This window comes from Alnus glutinosa, chromosome 3 (assembly GCF_958979055.1).
Source record: "Alnus glutinosa chromosome 3, dhAlnGlut1.1, whole genome shotgun sequence".
In the NCBI taxonomy this organism is placed as follows: Eukaryota; Viridiplantae; Streptophyta; class Magnoliopsida; order Fagales; family Betulaceae; genus Alnus; species Alnus glutinosa.
In genome coordinates, this window is record NC_084888.1 from 29,624,789 (window position 1) to 29,651,882 (window position 27,094).

The following is a 27,094-nucleotide window of genomic DNA, read 5'->3' on the forward strand; positions in this document are numbered from 1 at the left end:
TATCAAGGCATTTTCAAAGCGATTGAACCCAAAGATTGCTCTGAAAAACTATCTCGTTTAGTAACGGTTTTGAAAGAAAAAAAATTCTGTTAACAAAACGAAAAATACATTTTTCAAAACACATCACTTTTCAAAAATAGACCCTCCAAGATAATATTTCTTACCTATTTTTTATAAATATTTCTCGTTTTATATTACATCTAACACTTTCTAAAAAAAAAAAAACACTTTTATTCAAACCAAGTGGGCTCATTAAAGAGGAAGATGAAAAAATTGTCAATGTTTTATATAGGGATAATTGCACTATTGGTCCCTGTAATATGTTATAATTATTTTTCACTCCTTATAATTTAAAAAGTTCATGGGAAGTCCTTGTAGTTAGTAATAATTACAAATCGATTATTGAAATTAAATTCCGTTAAAAATTTTAACAAATTCTATCAAATGCCATGTCAATACCACGTGTCGCTGTCTATCTTAATAAAATCAGTTAATTAGTAGGACTTTTGTTTTATTTCTTTGTGTGTTCGCTTGTTTTCAGGAATAAGGTTTTTAGAAAAGGAGAGGCAAAAAAGCGAAAATTATTTGTTGAGAGTGGGATTTGAACCCACGCCCTTTCGGACCAGAACCTTAATCTGGCGCCTTAGACCAACTCGGCCATCTCAACGTTGTTGTAATAAAATTGTTCAAATTAATTATATATCTATGTTACCGCCAAGATAAGTAAAAATTTATATATAATGCTTTATAGAGAGACATTTCATACAACGTTGAGATGGCCGAGTTGGTCTAAGGCGCCAGATTAAGGTTCTGGTCCGAAAGGGCGTGGGTTCAAATCCCACTCTCAACAAATAACTCTTTTGGCTGTTTTTTTGCCTTCTCCTTTTCTAAATAAAGGCTGGTTTTTTTTTTTTTTTCCTTTTTTTTCTCTCTCATTTAAATCAATCCGATACACAGACTGTTCTTAACAAATCTTGCAACTTACTTTTTTTTTTTTTTTTTTTTTTATCATTTTAAAAAGTGAGGGAAGGGAGGCTGTTTTCGACGGTAGGGGTGGCAATTTTAGTTCATGAGTTGGGTTTGTGTCATGTTGAGCTATATCTGTATACAATTATATGAGTTAACCCGAATCCAACTTATTTTTATTAAATGGGTCAAATCTCATCAACCCTTGACAAGACTCGTTTAAATAAATGGGTGACATGATACAAACCCCATAACCTGCTTAATAAACCAATCGTGCTAGGTTAATCTAAGCACGACCAGTTTCAACTTGTTTAATAACATAAATGGGTTAAATTTATCCAAATATTTTGTATGACTTCATTAACAAAATTTCATATCTTATAAACATAAATTATTTAATTATACAAATTCAATTATCCATAACCATAATTCATAAATATAACCAAACTTCTTAACAAAATATCCAATCAAAATAATATTACAATCCAATAAAGTTCATCTACATAAAAAGAAAATAACATCAATAAAGAAAATAATATTAAAATTCAACAGAAAACATGATAAAGCTTACTTACCAAGCATCAACATTAAAATGAGAAAGTAAAATTTATATGGGTTAAATAGATGGAGTTAAAATGTAAATGAAATTTATAAGGGTTATGTGGGTCAAATATGGGGGTTGACTCGATTTGACTTAAATTTGATTACACTAAATCCCTAACCCTGCTAATTTTGTGTCGCGCTCATATTGAGTTTGTAGATCATGTCAAAAATTGACCATCCTAAACTTTTGAGTTTTGAAAGTAATTTTTCTTCTTGGTTATTGTCTTTCTTAAGAGTTAAAATGCCGCCTAATGTATAAATTAACATGAATTACAAATTTTGGTAATTATAAGTATGTATCAATTAAAATTTAAGGAAAATTACAATTTATCCTCCCAAATTACCTCTTAATTTGTAATGTCTTTCAAAAACTTTTAATTTTTGCAATATACACTCCTTAACTACCAAAGCAGTTACAATGTCTCTCTTTTGTACCCCAAATAACAAAAACACCCTTGCATAGGATAACAAAAAAACAAACAAAAAGACAAAAGGACCAAATGACAAAAAGACAAAATAAAATGGAAAAATCTGAAAAATGACCCACATTTGGCCGTGGGTCACTGCATCTTTTGGCTTTTGTTTTCTTCATAATTTTGGTTTTTTTTTTTTTTTTTTTTTTTGGGAATACTTTCATTTATTTCTTATGTATTTTTGTTTTTTTTTTCCCAAGTTGTCTTCTTTCTTCTTCTTCTTCTTCTTTTTTTTTTTTTTTTTCGGGTTTTTGAAAATTTTATCTTATACATGATATTTTTGTTATTTTGAGTTGTGGAACATTGCAACCCTTTTGATAGTTTTTTTTTTTTTTTTTTTTTTTTTTTTTTTTAATGATAAGTAAATTATTTGTTGATGTTGAGAGAAAAAAATTGGACCATTTCTCGATTTACTTGTGTCACCCTTCTGATAGTTAAGCATGATATATTGCTAAAATTAAAAGTTTAGTAAAAGCATTAAAAATTGAGTAGTAATTTGAAAGGAATAAATATAATTCCCCTAAAAACTATTGAGCTACACATAGGAACTTGGCAAAGGATTAAAGGAAAGAGCTCTTATCCATCCCTGCAGCCCTAATCAAGGTTAATACCCACATTGACAACTTAGAAGTTAAAATACTGATACCAAAACTCTTGGAAAAGATCAAAGTGCGCAATAGGTTGTAATGCTTCTTTGAGCAGAGTGCACTCGATTTGGCAACGGACAATATATATGCAGATTAGACTCCAAAATTTTTCTATCTTTTGTCATGAGGAATTCAAATTTACACAAGTTAAAACAATATAGTCTTTTCTCATTCAAAATGAATATTAAAAGAACATTGCAATTCATCTAGGAAAATGGAGAAGTACATGGACACAAAGCCAAAAGTTGAATTTAAACAGACATAAGAAAACAACAAAAACTTTCATCACTTTCCTGAATGCTTCAATAATGTATAGAAACAAAGTACAAAAAAAAAGGTTAGGATGCCAAAACTCTAAGAATCTCACAATAACAATTGCATTATCATATAGTACACAACACAATCATCTAGATGCTATCCACCATGCAATGTTGAAATGAAAACCACCACATCCTTCTCTTCTAGGGTTGTATCAAGCTGCCCACTTAGCTCCCAATCACAATCATTCACAAGGACCAGAACACCAGGTCTCCTGCAAGACAAGAAAACCGCTACATGTTAACAAGGATGTTATGATGATAGATCACATTGGTCATCTTATGACTTCCACACTCGATTGTGTTTGGTTGGTCGAGGATGCAATTTTCTCCAGATATTCACCTTTTTCACCTTACCAATCTTCTTCTCCTTAAAAGTGTTATTAATCACTAAACTAGCAATTATTAGAATTGCATAATCTAGGAGTGTATGTGCACAGTCACCTTCAAAATGAAAAATTAGAAGCTGATTTAAACTTACACAGAGTCTCCTTTCATGAACATCTCAGGCCTCTCCTTGATCAAATTGTTTCGGACCCAACAGAGCAACTCTTTCATGGTTAACTGACACACACAAAGAAAAACATATTGTTGCTAACCACATATATTAAAAAGCATATCTCACATTTTATGCTTTTCTGGAATCATTTGTTAGAAGTAGAAATTTACCTTCTCTGCACCATTTTGTACATCAACATCGACATTATGGACCTTTACAGAGTCACAAAGAAGCTCTAATCCCCCACTGCCAAGACAGTAACATTGCATCCACATAAGAAATAAGGTGTACAGAAAGATTAAAAGTATCCAATCATGTACAGTGTAATAATGAACATGATAAAAAAAATAAAATCATGTTCATTAAAGGATGCCAATATGAAACTTAACCCACTACAGTCCAGCAGCACTTGAAAAATCTCTAATAAAAATAAAATTTAAATTTTTTTTTTTTTTAAAAAAAAAAAGCCTCAATAAGAGAGCCAGATCAAAGAACCCACATCTTTTACTAAACACAAACACGAAAATACATGAGCGCACCCATCAAAAGTACAAACCAGCAACAGTAATTGAATAAAAACAGTAAACTCTACTGATGAATTCATTCCAAGTTGCTTGTATTTATCATGGTTGCTTTAACTTATTAAGGGTAATTGATGGAGGTATCAAGGCCTTTTCGTTCCCCTTTTCATTCCAATATTGAAAATTCTGAGGTTAAAGAATTCAGTTTCGTTTATTACCAACGTTTTCTCAGCAATCAGACAACCAAGAAGCAATAATAAAATTGAAACAAAAAGTAAAATAAACAGAACCGGATTCAAATGTCACATGTCCATTATCTCACAGAGTTCCAATCAATAAATCCAACAAGAAACAATTAATCACCTTCGTAACTACATACAGACATATAAAATTAACTTTTAAGTTTCCGAAATCAAAGGAAGTGAAAAACAAAACAAAACAAAAGGCAGAGCAGGGGATTGAAATAAAAACATACCCGAATTCGAGTGTCAATTGCATTATTTGTGAAAGAATTCGAAACCCTAAGAGAGAGAGAGAGATTCAATGGGATTTGCGCTCACTGTGCGTTTTGGGATGACACGGAATCGTTTAGTAGAACTTCTGTACATGTTTTCTTTTTAGTGCATGATAGCCGATAGGATTTACGATTTACTTTTTTAAAAAATTACATTTTAACCCCTCACATTACCACTTATTTTGCAGTTAACCATACAAATTATCAACACTTCGACTTCAACCCCTTAAACTACTAAAACCTTTGAAAAATACTTTATTTGGCGAAATATTTCTATATTACCCCTGCCACATGTCATTTTTCAATTATATTTTTATAAAATAAAAAAAAATAGTAAACCAAAAAAAACTTAAATTTTATTTTTTATTATTTTTAAAAAAGAAAAAGAAAAAGAAAAATGGGGTGGCCGAGCCCCACCCCCTGGGCCATTGGGGGTAGTCGCACAGTCAACCCCAGGTGTCGGGAGGTGGCTACGCTGCTACCCTTAGTGGCCGGGGATGGCCGCATGACTACTCCTAGTGGCCCGGAGGTGGCCCGAAAGCCACCCCTATGGGGTCGGTGGATGGCCACCCGCCACCCCCTCCCCAAGGGTTTCTATTTTTTTGAAAAATATAATAAAATAAAATTTTAATAAAAAAATAATAATAATATTTGTCTATTCTAAATGAGAAATACTTTATTATATTTTGATTTTCTTCCATTTAAAATTAACTATTGGATTTGTTTGATCCACACGTGGGTCTTGTGTGGGTCATATAGATCCAATGATTATTGAAGGATGGAAGAAATACCCAAGTGTACTATATAGCGTATGTGATTCTAAATACTCAACTCTCATTACATTGGGTCAATGTGGCAATGCCATAATCTTTTGATTTTTTTTTTCTTCTTTTAAAAAATAATAAAATAAAAAGATTAATCAAATGATTGATGTACACCGCCAAATCGTCTTCAATAAAAATAAAGGGAAAAAATGCAAAATTGGTCTATGTGGTTAACCTAATTTACCAATCACTCCATCTAGTATAAAAATTAACTGAGAGGTCCCTGTGGTAGGCGAAATTGACAAATTACTCCATAAAGTTAATTTATGTCCACTAACTTAATAAAAACCATTAGGTTACCACTTCATACCTAATAAAAACGCAACACGTGTCACGTTTAAAAAATATATATATATTAAAAATTAAAAACCAAAAAAAATTAAAACTCAAAATATTATTATTTTAAAAAAGAAGAAAAAAAATGGGGGAGGGGGGGGGGTGGGGTTCTTGCGTGCCACCCTTAGCCTATGGGGTGGCCCTTGAGCCACTCCAAATGGAGCTAGAGTTGGCACCAGCCATTTTTAAGGGTGGCTCGCAGGCTATCCCTTCCCAAAGGGGCTGGCTGCTACCTTCAAATCCCTTCTCTACTCCTTTTTTTTTTTTTTTTCTCATTTTTTTTTTTAAAAATGAAAATAATATTTTTAATTTTTAATTTTTTTTTTATTAAGAGTGACACATATTGCACTTTTATTGGTCTTGATGTGGCAATTTATCAGTTTCTGTCAAGTAGTAGATGAAAATTGACTTAAAGAGTTAAATGAATAATTTGTCAATTTCACCTTTCACATGAACCTCTTAGTTAATTTTTATACGACAATAAATGATTTGTAAATTAGGCTAGACCAATTTTACATATTTTCCAAAAAAAAAAAAATTGCATTAATTAAATCCTAGGATTAACCTTACTAAAAAAAAAAAATAAAATAAAACTCATCGTCTCCAATCCAACAAAGAAAGATAATATATATATATATATATATATATATATATAAATGATGTGTTATTCCTACATCATATTATTTTACATCAATTCTACATCAAGACACATAGGGTGTGAGACTCATGCATATAGGACTCATGTGCATGGGTCCCACACCTAATGTGTTTTGGTGTAGAATTAATGTAGGGTAATGTGATGTAGAAAAATGGATTTGATTCTTGTATAACACCAATACAACAACTGCACAACAACCCCTCACATGAGGATGGGCCCCAGTATGTGAGACCCACCCTCATGTGAGGGATTGTTGTACCGTTATTGTATTGGTGTTGTAAATCTAACATTTTCCGTAGAAAAATTATTTACCACTAATATATATATATATAAGTTGGGTGTGTTCAGTTTTTTTTTTTTTTTAAAAAAAATGGATAATTGCACCGGAGGTCCCTGTGGTATACCATAATTATTTTTCACTCCCTATGGTTTAAAAAGTTCACTGGAGGTCCTCGTGATATGCAATAATTACAAATCGATCCCTGGCGTCAAATTCTGTTAAAATTTTTAACAGATTCCGTCAAATGCCACGTCAGCGCCACGTGTCGCCAATAAGATGGCGACACGTGTCTATCGTAATAAAAAATATAAATTTATTAAAAAATAAATAAAAATACTTATTTTTTTATAAAAAAAATTCAAAAAAAAAAACAAAAAAAAAAAGAAGCTGAAGGGGTGGCCCAGCCACCCCTTTGGGGGTGGCCTGGCCGCCCCCAGCCACTGGGGGTGGCCGCGCGCCACCCCCAGTGGCTGCAGGGGGTGGCGCGCGGCCACCCCCAGTGGCCGGGGGTGGCGCGCGGCCACCCCCAAGGCCCAGGGGGTGGCCTTCGGGCCACCCCTAGATCTACTAAGGGTGGCCCGATGGCCACCCCCGGCCACTGGGGGTGGCCGCGCGCCACCCCAGGTGGCCTCTGGGGGTGGTGCGCGGCCACCCCCAGTGGCCGGGGGTGGCCATCGGGCCACCCTTAGAAGATCTAGGGGTGGCCCGAAGGCCACCCCCAATGGCCTGGGGGTGGCCGCGCGCCACCCCCGGCCACTGGGGGTGGCCGCGCGCCACCGCCGGCGGCCTCTGGGGGTGGCGCGCGGCCACCCCCATGGGCTGTTGGTGGCCTGGCCACCCCTTTCCCATTTTTGTTTTTTTCTTTTTTTTTTTGTTTTTTGTTTTTTTTTTTTAAAAAAAATAAGTATTTTTTATTTATTTTTTAATAAATTTATATTATTTTATTAAAATTAGACATGTCAGCGCCACGTGTCACCAATAAGATGACGACACGTGGCGCTGACGTTGCATTTGACGGAATCTGTTAAAAATTTTAACAGAATTTGACGCCAGGGATCGATTTGTAATTATTGCATATCACGAGGACCTCCAGTGAACTTTTTAAACCATAGGGAGTGAAAAATAATTATGGTATACCACAGGGACCTCCGGTGCAATTATCCCTAAAAAAAACACTGCAAACACCCAAACGGGCCAAACCCGTTTCTGGTATGGATCTTGTGTAGTCCGTATCTATTGCAGGAAGTGTAGGATCATCCAATAAAACCAATAGCATTTCACAATATGTGGGCCTGGATCACACTAAACCCGGTATAGCATCAAACGGTCAGAAACGTTTACAATCCGAACTTAGCAAATTGACAAAAGCTCCACCGCACCACCGCCGTCAGTGCGTCACTCTCTTTCATTTCTCTTTCCTCACTCTACAACTTCTCCCCTCGTAAGCTGGACTTTGATCTCAGTACCTCAAAAATCTAACCCTAACGTGGAAATTACCAGAAAGGGCTTCACTTTTGGCGTGTATGGGCTTCTGGCCTTCTGGGTCAATGGGCAGAGATTGAGTATGAGGAAGGTTGGTGGTGGTGCTAGCTCAGCGAGTCAGGCTTTGAGTTCGCACTCGGTGCTGTGAATTTGTTGTTTCTGATAAGTTTTGTGAAGCTATGGAGTCTTATAAGAGGTGGATCAGGCGGAACAAGGACTATGTGCACTCCTTGGAGTCTATGGCCAATGTGAGCCCCTCTGAATTTCTTGTAGTTTCATTCTTTTTGTTTGGTCATTTGTTAGATAAAAATTAATGGAGTTCTATGATTTTCATTGGTATTGGATTGTTTGTTGTGTTTGGCATTCTCTGGGTTATCCTTATGCTTCTCTGTGATTTCCATGGTAGCTCGAAAATTGAAATTTTTTTTAGTAGAAAGTAATTCTTTCAAGTGTATTTGGATATCAAAATGATACTAATTCTTTTAGGTGTTTGGGTATCAAATTGAAGTTATCTCATGTAGGAAACAACTATTTTTCATGCTAGATAATACATTTTTATCAGTCAATCTCTAATCTCATGTGCTTTAATATACTGTCTGGCTTTGGGGGGCTGTCCTTATAACGTTTGTGTGTCATATTATGGTAGCTCAACGATGGTTACAAAGTGAAGAAAGCACTTTACCGTAAACTGTTCTTGTGTTGTTGTAAAGTTATGGGTTTGTAGAAACGACAGTCAAGGAGGTCTAAAGCTTCATTTACTGCATTTGTTTATGTGATTGATTTGCTGAGGCTAAGCACAAGGTCTTGAAAAAGGGTCCTTAGTGTTACGTTTTTTTATTGGCCTATTTGGTGTCCAAAACAAGTGCCTTCGTATTTTGTGGCATTGAGTAGATTTGGACCGAGGATTTGGGTTGAAGATTACTCAAGAAAATCAAGTACAAAAAGTTGTATTGGCAAACTCTTCTGCAGATGTCCGGATAGGACCTTGGCAGAGAGTTTGTGCGCTGTTCTGTGTGCGCACGTCGGACAGGATGTCAGACAGAAACTTTCGTGTGTGATGACTCGTGCACTCATGTTCGGACATGGTGAGTTACAAAGAGTTATGTGCGATGATGTCTGGATAGGAGGCTATTATAAGGCATAACATCCTAAGCATGTTCGGACACCTTAATAACATGTCCGGACAGCGCCACAGAAAACCTAAATCGACTTTAGGTTTCAAGGCTGATTTTTATGAGTCTATTTAAGGACTTTGAAGGCACGATTTTTTGAGAGCTAAGCAGCACTATTCACTTCTTTCTTCCCTTTTTTTTTTTTTTTTTTTTTAAGTGCTAAGCAGCACATTTCACTTTTGATATTTTTTTTCTAAACACTGAATGCTTAGCATTGTTTTGTGTGCCAAGAGATATTGATGGTATGAGCTTAGAAGTCTTTCTCTTGGAGTATTCAAACCACGTTGTTGTTCTACATCAACAAACTAATTGAAGTCTACCGGTGGGTCGGTAAGGAGATCGAAAAGAAAGGTTGGTCAGTGAGGGGCTAGAGTTGCTGTGGGCAAGAGGCAAGTGAGGAGCTTGTCTGCGCATAGATTGTCTTAGACATTACAAAGGGTAGTAAGTGTACTATACATGTGTATTGAATCTTTCTTAGTGTTGATTTCTTGGGTTTGGTTGCCCTGTAGTTGTTTTACCTTTGAGTTGCTCAAAGGGTTTCCTCTTTGTCAACAAAATCTTGGTGTGTTGATGTGTGGATGTTTTTATGCATCCTTGGGTGGTTTGGTATGTCTATTTGCTGCATAATTGGTTATTGTGAACGTTGGGGTCTAAATTACGTGTCTCAGTTAGTTATCTAAATTGAAGCCATAGATCTGGATGTGAAGGCACCTAATATAATCTTGGACAAAGAGGGAATTAAGTCAGTCCTCATTGTTATTACGCTACTAAACCTTGAGCCTCAATTTGTGTCAGCTCAGGTGTTGAGCAAGAAAGCTAGGGCAGTGGGAAGATCATTGTTTACTGTCAGAAGAGAGAATCTTCTACCCGTGGATAGGTGTTGAATCCCGTGCTACAGCAAAGGTTTCAGAATGTAGCTACATGATGAATTTATAAGAAATCTGAGGAATCTAGTTATAGTGATTCTACTAGCCTTAAGCACCCAAAACCAAGCCGTAAAAGATTCCTAGGTAAATTGATTTAGTAGGTTTGAGGGGGTACTCACAGCCTATAAAGGAGGATGGGTGTGCCCATGGGATAAGGAAAAGAGGCAACCAAAAGGGAGAAACGAAAAACAGTTGTTATAACCTAAAAAAGTAGTTACAGTGGCTGGCAGCATTAAAGGAAGTGCTGTGAAGCAGAGAGCTGATTCAGGAGAGACTGGTAATAGAGGGGGGAAGGAAAATGATAAAAGCAATGAGATTCAGCTAGAAGCTCTTGTTGAGGGTGATTTAAATTTGTTAGAATTGGCTATAGCAGATATCACTAAGTGGATTAAATTCAAGAGGGAGCAGAAGAGTAACAGAAGGGAAAACAAGATGACTTGAGGGGCCTGTTGAATAAGGAGGGTTTGCAAGTTAGAGTTTTATGATATTCATCAATATACTGAGAAATATGTTTAGACTCTAGAGGGTAGTCTATGTGGGCTGTTGGGGATCCGGAGTTGATTAATTATGTAATGTGTTAGTTTTGTTGCCGATTGTGTTTTCATTGTGTACGTATTTGCACTTTTTGCTTTTGTTCATTGTATTTCAACTCATCATTTACTTTAAAATTTGTTAGTATATTAATTAAATTATTAAAGCTACTATTTTCTATCAATTAAAACTTTTTAGACAACTAGTGATTTAACATAGCATTAGATATTCCATAGTTTACTTCTCATTTTTGTTAAATATTCTACGTGTTATGTCTCACTTGTTTGAGGGAGAGTTTGAATTCACGTGTGAGAGAGTATTTGAATATTTATTAAACGATTAAGTTCTCCCTTTTCTATTGTTGTGAGTGTACGTGTGAGTGTTGTGTCCCACATTGAGAAAAAATAAAGAAAGTGAATAGTTAATATACCTAAGTGGACCCAAGCCCGTTAGCTTAAGCTTTTGGGCTAGAGTGGTATCCAAATTTGTATATTAATGTACTCATGATTGACTCCCTAGGTGATTCTCCCCCTAATAATTGGTATCAAAGCTGTGGTTCAACTTTGAACGAGTATCTTGGTTTTTGACGCGTTTGTAAAGAGTGCTCTCGGAGAAAAGTTGCGTGCAATTGGTTCCAACTCTTGTATGTGTGACACTCTTAGATTTGTAAGGACTCACCTGCAAGGGGGAGTTGGATCAATGTGGTAGAGACTCACAAGTGAGAGAGATATTTGTTGTGAGTGCACATGTGAGTGTTTTTTTTTTTTTGATAAGTAATTTCAAATTCAACAATAGTGCATGTGTGAGTGTTGTGTCCCATATTGAGAAAAAATAAAGAAAATGAGTAGTTAATATACTTAAGTGGACCCAAGCCCATTAGATTGAGCTCTTAGGCTAGAGTGGTATCCAAATCTGTATATTAATGTACTCATGGTTGACTCCCTAGGTGATTTTCCCCCTAATAATTGGTATCAGAGCTATGGTTCAACTTTGAACGAGCATCTTGGTTTTTGACGCGTTTGTAAAGAGTGCTCTCGGAGAAAAGTTGCGCGCAATTGGTTCAACTCTTGTATGTGTGACACTTGTGGATTTGTAAGGACTCACCTGCAAGAGGGAGTTGGATCAATGTGGTAGAGACTCACAAGTGAGAGGGATATTTGTTGTGAGTGCACGTGTGAGTGTTGTGTCCCATATTGAGAAAAAATAAAGAAAATGAGTAGTTAATATACTTAAGTGGACCCAAGCCCATTAGATTAAGCTTTTAGGCTAGAGTGGTTTCCAAATATGTATATTAATGTATTCTTGGTGGACTCCCTAGGTGATTCTCCCCCTAACATCTATCAGTTTAAGTTTTTGGGACAATTGATAATTTAACGAAAATTAAACAACAAAGTTATGTGGATTCCTTAGAGACTCTAGTTAATAAGCCATTTAAACTGTGTGTAAACTCATTTCACCATTGGAGATATGTACCAATTGACCTATATCTCTGCCAAATTATTGATTATTTTGATGTGTTCTTGAAGTCTCATGTCATCCATGGTTGTTAATAAATGTAGAAAGCTATATAAATGTATAAAGATCTTGCTCTGTATTTAGTTTCTGGAGTATTGTTTTTTTATCTGGGTGTTGAAAATATTTTGCAGGGATTGACATGGCTTCTTCCTGAACGGTTTTCGGATTCAGAGATAGGACCAGAAGCAGGTTTTGTGAAATTTTGGTAACCTATGGCGTCTTGTTTCAGTAGAAATTGATAGGGATTTTTTTTCTTCCCTCCCTTTGAAGTTATTATTAGTTTGGTTGCTGAGAACTTTTTTTTGATAAGTAATAAGTTGGTCTTATTAAAAGCGTAAGGCGCCCCTCAATACACCGGCAATATACAAGAGAACACACCTAGCTAGAAAGTGATAAACGAACAAGAAATTCATCAAAGGTAAACGACAACGGTGACACAAAAGCCACTGTCCAAAGATACAACGTATGAAAAAAAGAAGCTAAAATATCCTCCGAGGATCTCTCCAAATCCTCAAAATACCTATCATTTCTTTCCTTTCAAACACACCAGAGAATGCATGTCGGCACCATCTTCCAAATAACAGCACTCTTCGGCCTACCAGCCGTCCACCAACACGCAAACAAGTCAAGGACTCTCAGAGGCATAACCCAAGACAGACCAAAACGAGAAAAAATAGCACTCCACATAGCGTATGCAACATCGCAGTGAAGGAGAAGATGATCCACTGATTCCCTGCTTCTTTTGCACATGCAACATCTATCCACCACAATGACATGCATTTTCCTGAGGTTATCCCCCGTTAGGATCTTGCCTAGAGCCGCAGACCACGCAAAAAAAGTCGCCCGCGGAGGAGCCTGAGTCCGCCATACACTCTTCCAAGGAAAGTGACTTCTCACATCGCAAGCCAGAGAGCTAAAGAAAGACCCAACCTTGAACAAACCTTTTTCGGAAGGGATCCACCACAATTTGTCTTCACTACCTCTATTAAAACTGACCGAGTGCAATACCTGGAAAAACGCAGCGAAGGTATCCACTTCCCAATCATGCGCTTCTCTGAAAAAGCGCACGCTCCACTGATTGAAGCCACCCACAAGCTCCACATTATCCGCAACTGAAGCATCCTTCGCACGAGCAATTCCAAATAAAACAGGAAAAGCTTCCTTAAGAGTTGAGTTCCCACACCACAAATCATGCCAAAATTTTGTTCTAGCCCCACCTCCCACCTCAAATCTAGAGAATCCTACAAAATTCTTCCACCCTTTCCTGATGTTCTTCCACAACCCAACCCCAAAAGTACCTGTAGGCTCTAGGGAGCACCAACCTCCCCATAAACTTCCAAACTTGGAATCCACCGCTATTCTCCACCAAGCTTCCCTCTCAATCCCATAACGCCACAGCCATTTGCCTAATAGAGCCTTGTTAAACACCACCAGATTTCTAATACCCAACCCGCCTTCTGAAACTGGAGTGCACACTTTAGACCATTTCACCAAATGATACTTGAACTCATCACCAATTCCTCCCCAAAGGAAGGTTGCTGAGAACTAAGAAGGAATAGAGACAAAAGTAAAAATTTGGCATTTGTGGTTTATATCTTTTTGGAAAAGAGAATTTAATTTGGCCCACATATTTCTACTCTGTTGTTTGTTTCTTCAGTCTGCATGTAATGCAAAATCATAGAATTAAATTTATTTCTTTCGTTTTTCTTTCCAATTGGACCTGTGATTGGTTTGCCTGTTCAATTTATATTTATGATTCTATTTTTTTTATTTTTTTTTTCCTATGTGCAATGTACTAATTGGTGCTTTTCCCAACAATTTGGTGATATTCTGCAGTAACTACTATATTGGGCATAATCACTGCTATCAATGAACATATTATTGATACAGCTCCTACTCAGATGCAAACAGGCTCCGTGGAGCCTTATTCATTTCCTTATTCATTATGCATATCTGCGCTGAAAGACTTGGAAACATTAACTGAAGTTGTAGCACAACATTACTATGGTGATGATAAGAAATGGAATTTCATTGCTGTTACAGAGGCTACCAAGTAAGCAGCTTCTCTCTCTCTCTCTCTCTCTCTCCTCCCCCACCCACCCACCCAAAAAAAAAAAAAAAAAATCAAGCAGCTCTGTATCTAGTATGCCTCTTGTTATCATCTCCAGTTAGGTGTTTATGGTATGTTGGAGTTTGTCTATTTGCCTTATTATTGGTTACTCGATGTATCTCAGGGTGCTGGTTAGGTTAGCTTTGTTCCGGAACAGTGGGTATAAGATGCTTCTGCATGGAGGGGAGACACCAAATGACGAAAAGGAATCAGGTGCTTCAACTTCTCAATATAATGGTTTCGCAAACTCTGGAGGGCATCATGGGCCTAGTTACTTGGGGAACAATTATGCAGATACCCAATGGAATCTAGAAGGAAGAGCACTATCTGCATTAAGCAGTTTTGGAGAAAATGCTAGGATGGTTTCAGACCCAGTATGGTTGCGCAGAGTTCAACACCAGCATGCTATTATGGAGCCTCCAAGTAACTATTCATATAAAATTAAGTCATTGGATAAGATCATATGGTAATTCATTGAATATTCTACAAAAAATATGCTATTCTGTTATTACAGAACCAGCAGTCAAGAGGCCAACCATTTCCACCATATTGTCCGAAAAGGGTCTTCATGGGGCTTTATTTCTAGCGGGGGAGGTGCTATTTATCAGTAGACCGCTTATATATGTTTTATTTATCCGGAAGTATGGGATTCGGTCATGGATTCCTTGGTTTCTATCTCTGGCTGTTGACTTCGTTGGTATGGGCATTCTTTCAAATGTCACAAAGTCGGGAGGTCAAGATAAAGAGCAACGGTTTCATCTTTCCATCTCCGAAAAGGATGAGGTTTGGGTCTCTCTGAATCTTACCATGCACAGTCGTTGAATTTTTTTATGCATCCTGCTCATCAGGCTTCTGCATTGAGTCTGGCAATATGTACTCCTTGGAATCGACTTTTAGTTGCATTATTTAGTTGTTCTTGAATAGGGTCCTGCTGTAGTGTTTCTGATATTATGGATTTGATATATAGATTAAAAGAAGGAAGCTGTTATGGGCACTTTACCTTATGAGGGATCCTTTCTTTAGCAAGTATACCAGGTACTGATCTATTTCAGTATTTCATTCTTAATCTATATAGTTTATATGTTTATACTTTTTCGGAGGAGAAATATAAGAAACATAATATCTATGGCTGCGATATTTCAGGCAAAGACTTGAAAGCACCAAGAACGTATTGGAAGCTGTACCTATTGTTGGATTTCTTACTGGTGTGTTTGATTTAGTTTCTCAACTCCAGATGTTTTGCTCCTTTTTGAAGCTTTCTAGATTAATAATATGCTTATCTTTTGCTCTTGTTCTTGTTGTATCTCTTCACATGCAGAGAAAATAGTTGAGCTTATGATTGGAGCTCAGACACGGTATACTTACATGTCAGGATCATAAGACGGAAGCTGCAAAAAGTTACCCCTTCTTAGGGTTCTACATTTTTAAAATGTATCAACCAAAAAGAGAAAAATAAAAAATAAAAAAAGAATAATTTTTGGAAGAAGTAATCCTCCAATCTGTATTTAATATGACAGCAGCAGGGTGAACTTTGGTTCTATCACACTCTTGCCTTGGTTCACGATTTTGTCCCTTATGAATCTGTAAATTTGCATTGATCCTGACAGTTGCCTGTTAGTGAAATGTGAGTTCCTTATTAAATTATTGTAATTTTATTTTCCTTAAAAATTTCCTAAGGACACTTGTTAGGCCAACAAAGAGAATTTGCTCGTTTGCTAATGTTTTTTTAGGACTGGTGTTTTGCTTTTTAGCAGCAGCCAAAAAAAAAAAAAAAAAAAAAAAATGGAGGCAAAACATTAATAAAAGAGGTGTGTTATACATTTTCTCCTGATTTTTTTTATTTTTTATTTTTCACTTTTTTAAAATTATCATTAGATTTGTGTGGCCATATGAATTTCACACATGGACCATATAGACTAAAGATGATTTTGAAAGGTAAAAGAATAGGAGAAGGAATAGGAGAGGAACTATTTTTACATTTACGTCATATCACAATTAAAAAGCAAAAAATACTACTTAGGAAGTATTGTCAAACGAGCTCAAGATATGGGTATGCCCTCTTTATTGTTTAGTCTTTTTGGTCCACCTCAATTACGGACAGAAACACCTATAATAATATGAGTAATGCTAGAAGTACTAAATTTTTTATTAAGAGATGGATACTAAGATGATGTGGAGGTTATTCATCGGTTTCCGTAGCATTTCTTTTTATTAATTGTTTTGATCATCTCTAATAAATAAGATTCACATAATCTTAATATCTATCTTTTAGAAAAAGATTTAGTACCTCTACCATTACTCTAATAACGGTGTGGATGAGTAGGTCACTCAGTTATTGGTTTTCAATTTTAATCAAAATAAGAATCTGAAAAAAGAAAAGAAAAAGAGAGAGAGAGGAGGTTTACTATATTCTGCTTGATTTGGGCCGGGGCCATTTCTTGGCCCACGGTCAAGTAGGATATTTTCTTAATCCACACATCTAATAAAAAAAATGGTTAATTTTCAATTAAAATCTGGTCCCATAGCCCCCACCGGAATTTAAAAAGTTCATTCCACGTGTCGCATGATTATTAGTGAGAGGTGGTAGACAAAGCTTGCGTTTTTGGAAGATTGTAAAAACTTGTGGTGGGGTCCCATGCACCATAAAAACAAATATGGAGTCCCCATCCCCACAGAAACTAACATCGACCACTTACCGCAAGTGGGCCTTGGCCCCACCATCGTGGCCTACTTCCTTATGATAATGGTGGGCTCCATCCCACCATTTCCCTGGTCCACACCACAAGTGCATCCATGGGCCCACCACCCGACAATCCCACCCTAGACTGGGCCCACTGGAGTAGGCTTGTTGAACTTTGAACCGTCGGATCTGACATATGGGCTTCGGTCCCACCGGTTATTGTCGCCGTACCCAAACCCAGACGTGCCTGCACTTGCAGCCTTTTTTATGGCGGAGTCCTCGTGGGATCTCAAATGTCTCATCCTCAGGCGCATGTTAGCGTCCGTACATGGGGTATCATCGGCGTAAGTTAGATTTGTGACCATTGGAGCCCTAGAGTGAGGTGGCCAAACCAAATTCATACATCGCAACGAGCACATAAAAATAAATAAAAGACAAAACTGAAACATGTTTTTGTTGTGATGGGTAGCATTACTCGAGCCTTTGGACTTGTTCTTTTTTTTTTTTTTTTTTTTTTTTTTTTTTTCTTTTCTTTTTTTTGCCCTTTTCCTTTGACCAGATGTTTTGGACCTGTATATATTTTGAACCTATCAAGGTTGTCATTTAAAACGACATATTTTTCATTACAAGACTAAACTCAAAATTTAATTATGAAAATTTGAGTCTTTTATTTGTTATATGCGTAAACATGGACGGAGCCAAAGAGGTGTTAAAAGTACTTTCAAAATTAATATGTATATATATTTATTTTGTGTTTTGAAAATGTTTTAAAAGAAATATGTTAAAAAGCATTAAATGAAGATAGTCCAAAAAATAGAAAGTATAGTTAACAGTTAGAAGGTCCAACACACTTCCATTTAAAGTAATGCTTAGATGTATGCACTTATATGAATACTCTAGTACAGTGCGAAACATGTGTGCGTACGGCAGTAGGTTGTAAGATACTTGTGGCTAGGGCTGAGCATGAGACGGATTTCCACCATTTTGGCCCCCGAACCTGCTCCCTGGCTACTGTTCATTGAAGCCGCAGGGGGCGAGGCGGGTTGGACGGGTTTTGCGGGTCGGACTTAACTATGCCAAAATATTTACAAATTCACAGAAATACCTTGGGGCAACATTTGCTGCAATTGGAGACTTGGAGCAGCTGATGAACTTGACGTGGCCACGGCCATGCTTGTTGCGTCCAACATTCTTGTGCTTGAAAGTATGCAGAAATAAAACTAGAGAGAGAAAGAGATTAGGCGAATCAGGAATATGAATAAAACGATTAATATTGAAGGGAGATCGATTTGACCAAGGTTGCAAGGGCAGAGAGATGGAGGATATCTGAGTCATACAAGTTGCCAGCTCTGGAGACTGATGGGGTGGGCTAGACCGGCGCAGAACCAAGGAAGGGAGGGAAGTTAGGGTGAAGAAAATGAAGAAATAAGTGAGGGGTGAGGAGAATATGAAGAGTGGTGCAACGAAGGTGTATATGTTAGGGTTTTTTTAGTTCTTTTAGGTTAAGTGCGGGGCAGGGCGGGGTGGGTACTTAGGGTTTTAAAAATCCTAAACCTGCAACCTGCCTCGCACAGTTTTACCAAAATTTGACCCATGCTCGCGATTTTTAACAAAAAAACCGATATTGCCGAGGCGGGTTTTGCCCACCCCTACTTGTGGCGCATTTGATACTTAGTTCAGAATGATCTAATCATGCCCATTCAATTTTGGATGGTCATGATCATTCGATATGGTAGTTTGATTTAGATTATATGATGCTTCTTTGGTATATCCAGTGGTTAGATTTATTGAACCATCACTACAGTAAACTGTAAGGTAAAATCACTTTTGATCTAACAGTTGAGATTAAATAATAACGATCCAATGATTATTATTAAATAATTATTGATAGTTATTTGATCTGATTGTCAGAATTAAGTGTCTGTTAAAATAACAGTTTATGACTGTTACTTTAAGAGTTATGGACGGTTGGATTAACATTTAATAAATAATTGTTATTCAACACAATATAAAAGTAACTGTTGTCCAGTTATTAAAAATATAACAATTTTTATTTCATCTTATGTTCTTTTTCCTGATACCTTCTGTACTTAAATCTGTGTATGTCTCTTGCTATAATAGAAAATTTGAGAATATTATGGTTTATTTTTTGTTTGTGCAAAATACAATTAAACAAATAGAGGATTTTAGGTTCCATTGTATCTTGAAAAAATATTTGTTGCAACCTTTTACATACCATTTCTGGTGGGGGCAAATAATTTTTTAAGAAAAACAACATTATAACGCATCTTAGGATCATTTTTCCTTTTTTTTGCTTTCTTTTATTTTTTTTCTAACAAGATGGACTATACCCTTCCTAAAAGACTCCTACTTTCACCCAAAAAAAAAAAAAATGAGTTAAATTTTTCGAAATAATTTTCCTAAAAAAGGAAATTTACAAATGCATTATATGCCAAAAGAATTCATATACAACTTATTAAATCTTATTTATGCACTCATTTTAATCTTTGGGCGTGGCATAAAGTGAGAACAACCATAAGGGAAAGGTGTTTGGGGCCACATGTGGGTACGACATTAATGGCATGTCCCACTTTAGTAATAGGGCCAATGCAATTAATCTTGCTTCTTCATTTTGCTTCTATTATGTACCAATAATTTTTCACTCCTAATAAGTAAATGGAAGTGGTCATTCATCAATGGAGAGAGAAACTCCTGATAGTTTCTAGAGAGAGCGTAGAGAGAGTCTTTGTGACGTGAGGGGAGGGAGGTTTCATGCCTCTCTTCTCCTCGCGGTGTTTTTTGTGACATTCTATAAGGTATTTTGTTTTCTCAATGATTAGATCTAGAGGTGTTTTGTCTCCTAACCTTTAGGGTTATAGAGTGGTTGTCTTCTCTGGTTAGTAAAACCAGTAGAGAGTGTTTTTACTTTGTGTTTTTGTTGTGTTTTTTCTGGCAGGAATGGCAAGTAAGAGAAGATCGTTTAGGGAGAGATTTTATGGCCGTGTTTCATTGTCTTCTTCGTTTTCGTCGCTAGATCTGTGCCCATTCACCGGGCTTTTTGGGACACGTGCCTCTCAGTGGAGTTCGCCGTCACTCTCCGGTCCTATCGCCTTTAGCCACGGGCATGTGGGTCTCTGGTGGTCGGCGCATGACCTGCACGAGCCAAGGTTCTCCTTCTTTGTTTTCTGCGCGTGTGGGTCACGGGTTTCTTTTTTTGGCCTTGGCCGATAGTGGGGATGGTTTCCGGCTGTCAGCTATCACCGGGGTGGTGTTTATGTACGGTGCGTATTGTTCACGCGTCGACACTGGCAAGGATTTTCAAACGACGGCTTGTTTGATGTTTCTGTTGTGTTTTTGTTTGTTGTAGTGCTCCTTGTATTGTTTTTATCTTCTTTAAGTCTGTCTGTGGGTTTTCAGATATTATTGGTTTGTTTTAGGGCTTGTTTTGCCAGGATCAGCCTTCTCATCTTTAGGAATGTTGCTTAAATGTAGAGAATAACTCAAATGCCTGATCTTATAATATTTGTTTATTTGTAGGTAGCACCCAAGTCAGATTTTTTGGCTTAGTGGGTAGCGTGTATTTATACTTCTACTCACTGTAATGTGCCCTCGGGCCTGTTGGTTATTAATGCAAGGAGCCTTGAACTTATTGTTCGAAAAAAAAAAAAAATTTAATAATTTTTCACTCTTATCAAATGTGTGGCTATAAAATAAGTGTTTAAGGACATCTCCATTAGTTGTCGCAGTTATTTTAGTTATTCAAAATACTTTTTTAAAAAAAATTATTTATTTATTTATTATTATTAGTTTTTCAATATAAACTCCAACTGATTACCTATCTCACTTTTTACAATCTTTAAATATTATTTTTTAATGTATTTTTTTATTGTGAAAGTTGAGGGAGAAGGAGGGTGTGAGGGAGAGAGAGAGAGAGAGGGGAGATAAAAGTTTTTTTTTTTTTTTAAAAAAATAAAATAAATAAAATGTGCTACAATGAAAGTTCATTGTAGCAAAATGGATGAAAACACTATATTTTGAATTATTTGCTGGATGAGTAAAATGGCTCATAATAACTACATTTATCTATTATGAACCATACGAAATGTATGCTGTAAATGCTCTAATGACCTTTTGCCTCCATATTCAACACATATATCAAGAAAATGAAAGGGAGATGATTCATTTTATAGTGAAGAGTGGATTTTATAGATTTAACGGTATATATATTATCACATTATTAAAAATTTTAAATACGTGATATCATGCACACCATTATATACAATAAAACAAAATCTTGTCTAGAGTTAAAGGAATGATATTCAACATTTTATCAACAAGGATATACAGAGTAATAAAATAGTTGATTCATTAGCCATACCCATCGCGGTGGCTGGGCTCTCTAACCCAACCACCGTGGTGGTTGGATTCCGTCACCCAGCCACAACATTGTGGCGGGAAAGGAATGAAAATGATTAAAAAAAAGAAAAGTGATGCATTCAGCTACAGTATCACTCCACATGGCTTTAGATAAACTGATGGATGCTTGCTTTAGCCTTTTCATTAACTATTTGAACTAAAAATAGAAAATGAGTAAGCCATTAGCAGTACTCTTAGATTCCTCGAATACAAATCTTATAATTTGGTAATCCTAGTGGAATGGACTTTTTTCACTCTCATTCTTGTTAGGTCATTTGTGTGATCCAAGGGAATGGTGGGCTGCTGGAATAGACATTCAATCTCATTCTTAGTGGCCCACACCGGTGGCCCAAACACGATGGGTTCCCTTCTCAGCTCGAGGCCCCACCAAACACTCCCTGTAGTATAAAAAAATAATTTAGAGGTTTATATGGTAGGCGAAAATGATAATTTATTTCTTGTAGTTAATTTCTGTCTACAACTTAATAGAATCTGTTTGGTTATCATGTCAGGCCTAATAAAAGTGCGACAGTTGTCACTCTTTAATAAAATAATATAAATATATTAAAAATACAAATATATAAAACTGAAAAAAAAAAATTAAAAAAGAAAAAAAAAATGAAAGGGGTGGCTACTCAACTCGCAGCCACCCTTTCTTTCTTTCTCTTTCTTTTGTTAAAAAATAATTTTTTTAAGTTCTATAGATTTATATTTTTAAATTAAAGAATTTTACGTGTCACATTTTTATTAGGTCTGACATGACAACCAAACAGATTCTGTTAAGTTGTTGATGAAAATTGATTCCAGATAGTAAATTGTCATTTTTTTCCACCACAGGAATCTATTTTTTATACAACATAAAGAAATTTGTAAATTAAAGTAACCGCATGAACCAATTTTACATTTTTCCTTTCACCCGTGTGTGCATCTTTTACTTTTTTAATGCCAGTAGTTGTGATATTAAGTCAATTTTTTTATTTTATTTTTTTGTATTTTTATTTTTACGGTCATGCAATCATAACTAATGTCCAAACAAAAAGAAAAAAAAAAAAGATCTTAAAAAAGGAAAAAAAAGAAAAGAAAGAAAAAACAGAAGTAAGAGACGAGGTGGAAAGTTTTCTCTACGAGAAATGATCCCTACACTCATTTCTCACAACAGCCCCACAACAAGCTGACTTGGCTGGTAATATTTTATTATTATTTTGTTTTGTTTTGTTTTGTTTTATTTTTGTAAAAAAATAATAAAATATTACTAGCCACGCCAGCTTGTTGTGGGGCTGTTGTGAGAAATGAGTGTAGGGATCATTTCTCTTTCTCTACATGTCATATTAAGAAGAAGATAAATGATATTTACACTTTTTGTGCACAACAACTACACTAACACAAGATACATTGGGGTGGGGGTCACACACTGGGCCCAACCCCAATGTGTCTTGTGTGAGTGTAGTTGTTGTGAGGGTGATGTGTAAGTATCATTTCCCATCGTGCTTGTTCCTCAAATATTATTTGAAATGGAAATGAATTATTTTATGCCCAACACTATATTTTATTGATATAATGATATATTTATTATTATATGGTGAATATGTTGTCATATTATTTCAAAATTTAAAATAATAATTTTATTATGTACATTGTTACATGTACGTTTGACATTGCGATTCTGCAGACAAAAAATATGATTTTAAACAAAATTGCAGAAAATATATCGTTTGGATTGAACCACACGTGTGCCATGCACGGATGTTTAGGAAAGAGGAAGAAAAAAGAAAAAGAAAAAAGAAAAGCATCATTAAAGGAAACAGCTTTTATCTCAGGCAAAAATATCGTGTTTACTAAAGAGCGAAGCAATATTTATGGAGCCCATGTGCCGATGTGTAGTACCTACATGTGTTAAGACTTCATTTATTGAGAAAAATTTCGAGCGGTTGTTTTACGGTTATGTTAATTATGATTTAAATTTTTTTTTTTCATTTTTTAATAATTGTCTTGAAATTTCTCTCCCATTTTTTCTTTTCTTCTTAGTGGGTAACTTTTTTCTTTTTCATTCAATCACTAGTAAGTTGTAGATAATGTGTAACTTTTTTTTTTTATTTTTTATTTATTTTTATGAAATGAACTTTAAGTCTTAGATCCGAACCATAATGGGTCAAATTATTATTATTATTATTATTATTTTATGAACTTGTACATTGTAGATGTAGATCAATAATGGTAATTAGGATTAAGTTTTAGACTAACTTATATATTGTAGATCAAAAGCATAATGGGTAAATTCAATTTTCTTCATTTATTTTCAGATGATGATCACTAACGTCTGTTTATATGTTATCTAATTTGAATAGGTTGGTTGGTCAGTCGGTCGTATGGATTATTCCAATGAAAATATATTGACATGGATGACTTCAGTAAACGAGTGTTGGGTCGTTTGCAACACAAGGACTCAAAGTTAAATAGAGAGGTTATTACTGAATTAAAGGCTAAGTTGGAGATTGAAGCAAGTCAATATAAGATGCAAGTCGCGCTTTTGAAATTGCAAACATAAACGAACACTAAATACAAATAAATAAATAAACTTAACATTGAAATAGTTCTATGTGCCCCAAATTAAAGTGAAATAAAGAAAATCTCATTCCTTTATGCTATAATTTTACAATTCTTTGGGAGCAAAAGTTATGTATCTACTATCAACCTTTCTGATTCGCAAACCCATGTCAGTGATGTCACCATGCAAAGAAAAGCTATCTAATAATAATAATAATAAAAAAAAAAACAAAAAAACAGAGAATTTATTATCTGGCTCATTGGAGTCCTCGCCGCCGTTGACCCAAACCCGACAGATGGATCCTGTGAAGAGGGAGCCTCCACGTTTCCCCATCGGGTGGGCCCAACCAATTATGCGATGGGCGGATAACCGTTGATTAGCACCATCGAGACACTAGGCCAAATATTATCCATCTATTCCATATCCACGTTCTATATATAGTGGGTTCGGTTCTTTCTAACAACTTGTTAGAGAGAATACCGAGTCGAAAAGGTTTTTCGATCTCATTCTCTATTTCTCTCTCTCTCTCTCTCTCTCTCTTCGTTTCTCCACTAGCTAACGCCTAAGCCAAGCAGACAAACAGATACCGAGCCATACTTCCATCGATTTTCCTGACAAGGTTTGCGATTTTTTTTACCAGAAAACATTCGATTTTCGTGTAATTCTTTCTGGGTTGTGTTTGTTCTTTTCTGGGTTTTGGTCTTTTGGTAGTTAGTAGTTCTCTCCCAAGCCCGAAGATGGCTGCGATTCAGGAACAGGAGCTCGAAGAAGACGAAGCCACAAGGAGCGTTGATTTCAGGATCAAGGGTGGGCAAGAACCGGAGCTGAGTAGCCGCCACAACAGAGAGGGACCCACCAACAACACCGAATTAGTACCGTCCCCGCCGGTGGAGGCGGCGGTTGCGCCGAAAGAAGAGCCGGACACGGAGGAAATGTCACGTGCGATGGTGACGGTGCACGTGCCGGCGGGTATTCCGATGAGGATGGACAGAAAAGCGGTTGCGCTGCCGAAGAGAACGTCGACGAAGGACCGACACACGAAAGTGGAGGGTCGCGGGCGGAGGATCCGAATGCCCGCCACATGCGCTGCCCGGATCTTCCAGCTGACCCGGGAACTGGGCCACAAGTCCGACGGGGAGACCATCCGGTGGCTCCTCGAGCACGCCGAGCCGGCCATCATCGCCGCCACCGGCACCGGCACGGTCCCCGCCATCGCCATGTCCGTCAATGGGACCCTCAAAATCCCCACCACGTCCGCTCCCGACAGCGACCCACCCGTTAAGAAGAAACGGAAACGACCCGCCAACAGCCAGTACATAGACGTAAACGACGGCGTTTCGGTCTCGGCGGGGCTCGCTCCAATAACAACCACCACCACGCAACAACAACAACAACAACAACAACAACAAGAAGCACAGGCAGTAGTACCTCAGGGGCTGGTACCCGTGTGGGCTATACCCTCAAACGCCGTCGTTCCCGGCACGTTCATCATGGTCCCGCAGATGGCCTCCATTGCCGGACCTTCGACCCCGTCTCACATATTCACATTCCCAGGTGCAGCCACGCCTCTTATCAACATTTCAGCAAGGCCCATATCGTCCTTCGTCTCCTCCATGGCCAACATAGCCACGCCTGTTCAAATCCAACCCAGCTCCTCGGCGGCTTCCTCTTCAAGCGCTGCCGCCACTATTACAACTACAAGCAGTACAACTAGTGCCGCTACAACCACTCAGATGCTGAGGGACTTCTCGCTGGAGATTTACGATAAACAGGAGCTTCAGTTAATGTCTCGCTCTTCCAGCCACTGAAAACGAAAGTGCTTTCCGTGTGTAGCATTTCTTTCTCGTTCGTTTCTGGATTGAGTTTCCGGGGCGTTCATGGAGTAGCACGTGCGCGCGTGAGACGTGGGGACCAGGTGCATGTCCCGGTGGGGTCAAACAAAGACTCGGCAAAAGCAAAGAGAAACAGAGGTGCTGCTCCGTGGACCGTGCGATGGGGCCACCTCGTGTATTTTAGTCATGTGATGGTGGGCGCGGGCCCCAAGGGTGGGGGCACTTGGGCACTTTTCCCAATGCGGGTGGGTTTGGTGGGTCGATGGAGATGGCCACGTGTCGATGGAACATAGCTCTTTTTTTTCCTCTGGATCACGTGGAGTCTTTTATGGTGGGGGTCCAACTGATGCGGATTTTTGATTGGCCTGTGAGAGAGAAAGAGAAGGTCGGTGTGGTGATGGAATCAAATGCGCCTGATGTTAAGATGGGGTTCTGGTTTTGTATTTTGTACAGTTTTTTTAACTGTTCAAATCTAATTTTAAGTTTTTCGAAAAAGAAAAAGAAAAAGAAAAAAAAAATTGGAGTAAAATTAAATCTGATATTATTTTGGGAGGTTCTTACTTCTTAGGCTATGGTAGTAGCTTTTATTTATCTACTATTAACTCTAGTTTTTCATTTGTTGCATAACATGCTTCTATATATGATGAATTAGTTTTTGATTTATTCAAATATATTTATATTTTATTATTCAAACTTTAACTTGAATTGGGGAGGTTTGTTTTATTGGGTGGAATGAGAATCTGAATCAACTAACTAAAACTTGGCCTAGTAATTCGATTACATAATAAAGGGGGAATATGTGAACAAGTGTATTCCAAATATTGTCACGCTTTTTCTAAAGGATCACACTTATGTTATATGGATGACGGTACAGGCGGATGGCCTAGCCTTAACATGGGCGGGCGGTTGGCCTCTTCTGTTACTCGCAGATCTATTTCGCTAACCCTTAATATATATATATATATATCAAAATGACCTTATTTTGGTATTTAATACCAAAATAATTTCAGTTTATACTAGAATCTTCTTTTGTTTTACTTCACTAAAAAAAAAAAAAAAAAAGAGAACCCTAATTACGTCACTACCAGCCATGTACCATTCAATTTACTCCCTCTCCCTCATCAACCACAACCCTTGAATTCTCTTCGGTCTTCGCCATTCTCTCTTACATCAAATTAATTGTCAATTACATTACTTCCCTCGACTTCACCACTCTTGAACTCTGCCGACTTGCCAACATGTGCCCT

General features: G+C 37.1%; 3 protein-coding genes and 2 non-coding genes across 6 annotated transcripts; 3 read left to right on the top strand and 2 right to left on the bottom strand.

Moving 5' to 3' along the window:
* Nucleotides 1–586: 586 nt before the first annotated feature.
* On the bottom strand, nucleotides 587–667 carry TRNAL-AAG (transfer RNA leucine (anticodon AAG)). Its single transcript has one exon. It is a non-coding gene; the product is annotated as a tRNA-Leu (tRNA).
* Nucleotides 668–769: 102 nt separating this feature from the next.
* TRNAL-AAG (transfer RNA leucine (anticodon AAG)) lies at nucleotides 770–850 on the top strand. The gene has a single exon. It is a non-coding gene; the product is annotated as a tRNA-Leu (tRNA).
* A 1,986-nt stretch (nucleotides 851–2,836) lies between these two features.
* LOC133864446 (ubiquitin-related modifier 1 homolog 2-like) lies at nucleotides 2,837–4,654 on the bottom strand. The gene is made up of 4 exons (XM_062300782.1): nucleotides 4,502–4,654; nucleotides 3,676–3,751; nucleotides 3,488–3,570; nucleotides 2,837–3,221 (listed from the first exon to the last, which is right to left on the bottom strand). Exons 1-4 carry the CDS (start codon nucleotides 4,522–4,524, stop codon nucleotides 3,104–3,106), a joined length of 300 nt encoding a protein of 99 aa, XP_062156766.1. The 5' UTR covers nucleotides 4,525–4,654; the 3' UTR covers nucleotides 2,837–3,103.
* Nucleotides 4,655–8,012: 3,358 nt separating this feature from the next.
* LOC133865029 (peroxisome biogenesis protein 16) lies at nucleotides 8,013–16,024 on the top strand. 2 transcript variants are annotated; one of them, XM_062301494.1, is made up of 8 exons: nucleotides 8,013–8,368; nucleotides 12,396–12,453; nucleotides 14,101–14,317; nucleotides 14,499–14,797; nucleotides 14,889–15,157; nucleotides 15,342–15,409; nucleotides 15,518–15,579; nucleotides 15,693–16,024. In XM_062301494.1, the coding sequence occupies exons 1-8, from the start codon at nucleotides 8,300–8,302 to the stop codon at nucleotides 15,752–15,754; spliced, it is 1,104 nt and encodes a 367-aa protein (XP_062157478.1). In that variant the 5' UTR covers nucleotides 8,013–8,299; the 3' UTR covers nucleotides 15,755–16,024. The 2 variants fall into 2 exon arrangements, with proteins under 2 accessions (XP_062157478.1, XP_062157479.1); XM_062301495.1 differs by having other exon boundaries at nucleotides 8,303–8,368; nucleotides 12,396–12,469.
* Nucleotides 16,025–24,483: 8,459 nt separating this feature from the next.
* LOC133864280 (transcription factor TCP9) lies at nucleotides 24,484–26,399 on the top strand. The gene is made up of 2 exons (XM_062300558.1): nucleotides 24,484–24,634; nucleotides 24,727–26,399. Exon 2 carries the CDS (start codon nucleotides 24,753–24,755, stop codon nucleotides 25,821–25,823), a length of 1,071 nt encoding a protein of 356 aa, XP_062156542.1. The 5' UTR covers nucleotides 24,484–24,634; nucleotides 24,727–24,752; the 3' UTR covers nucleotides 25,824–26,399.
* Nucleotides 26,400–27,094: the final 695 nt, after the last annotated feature.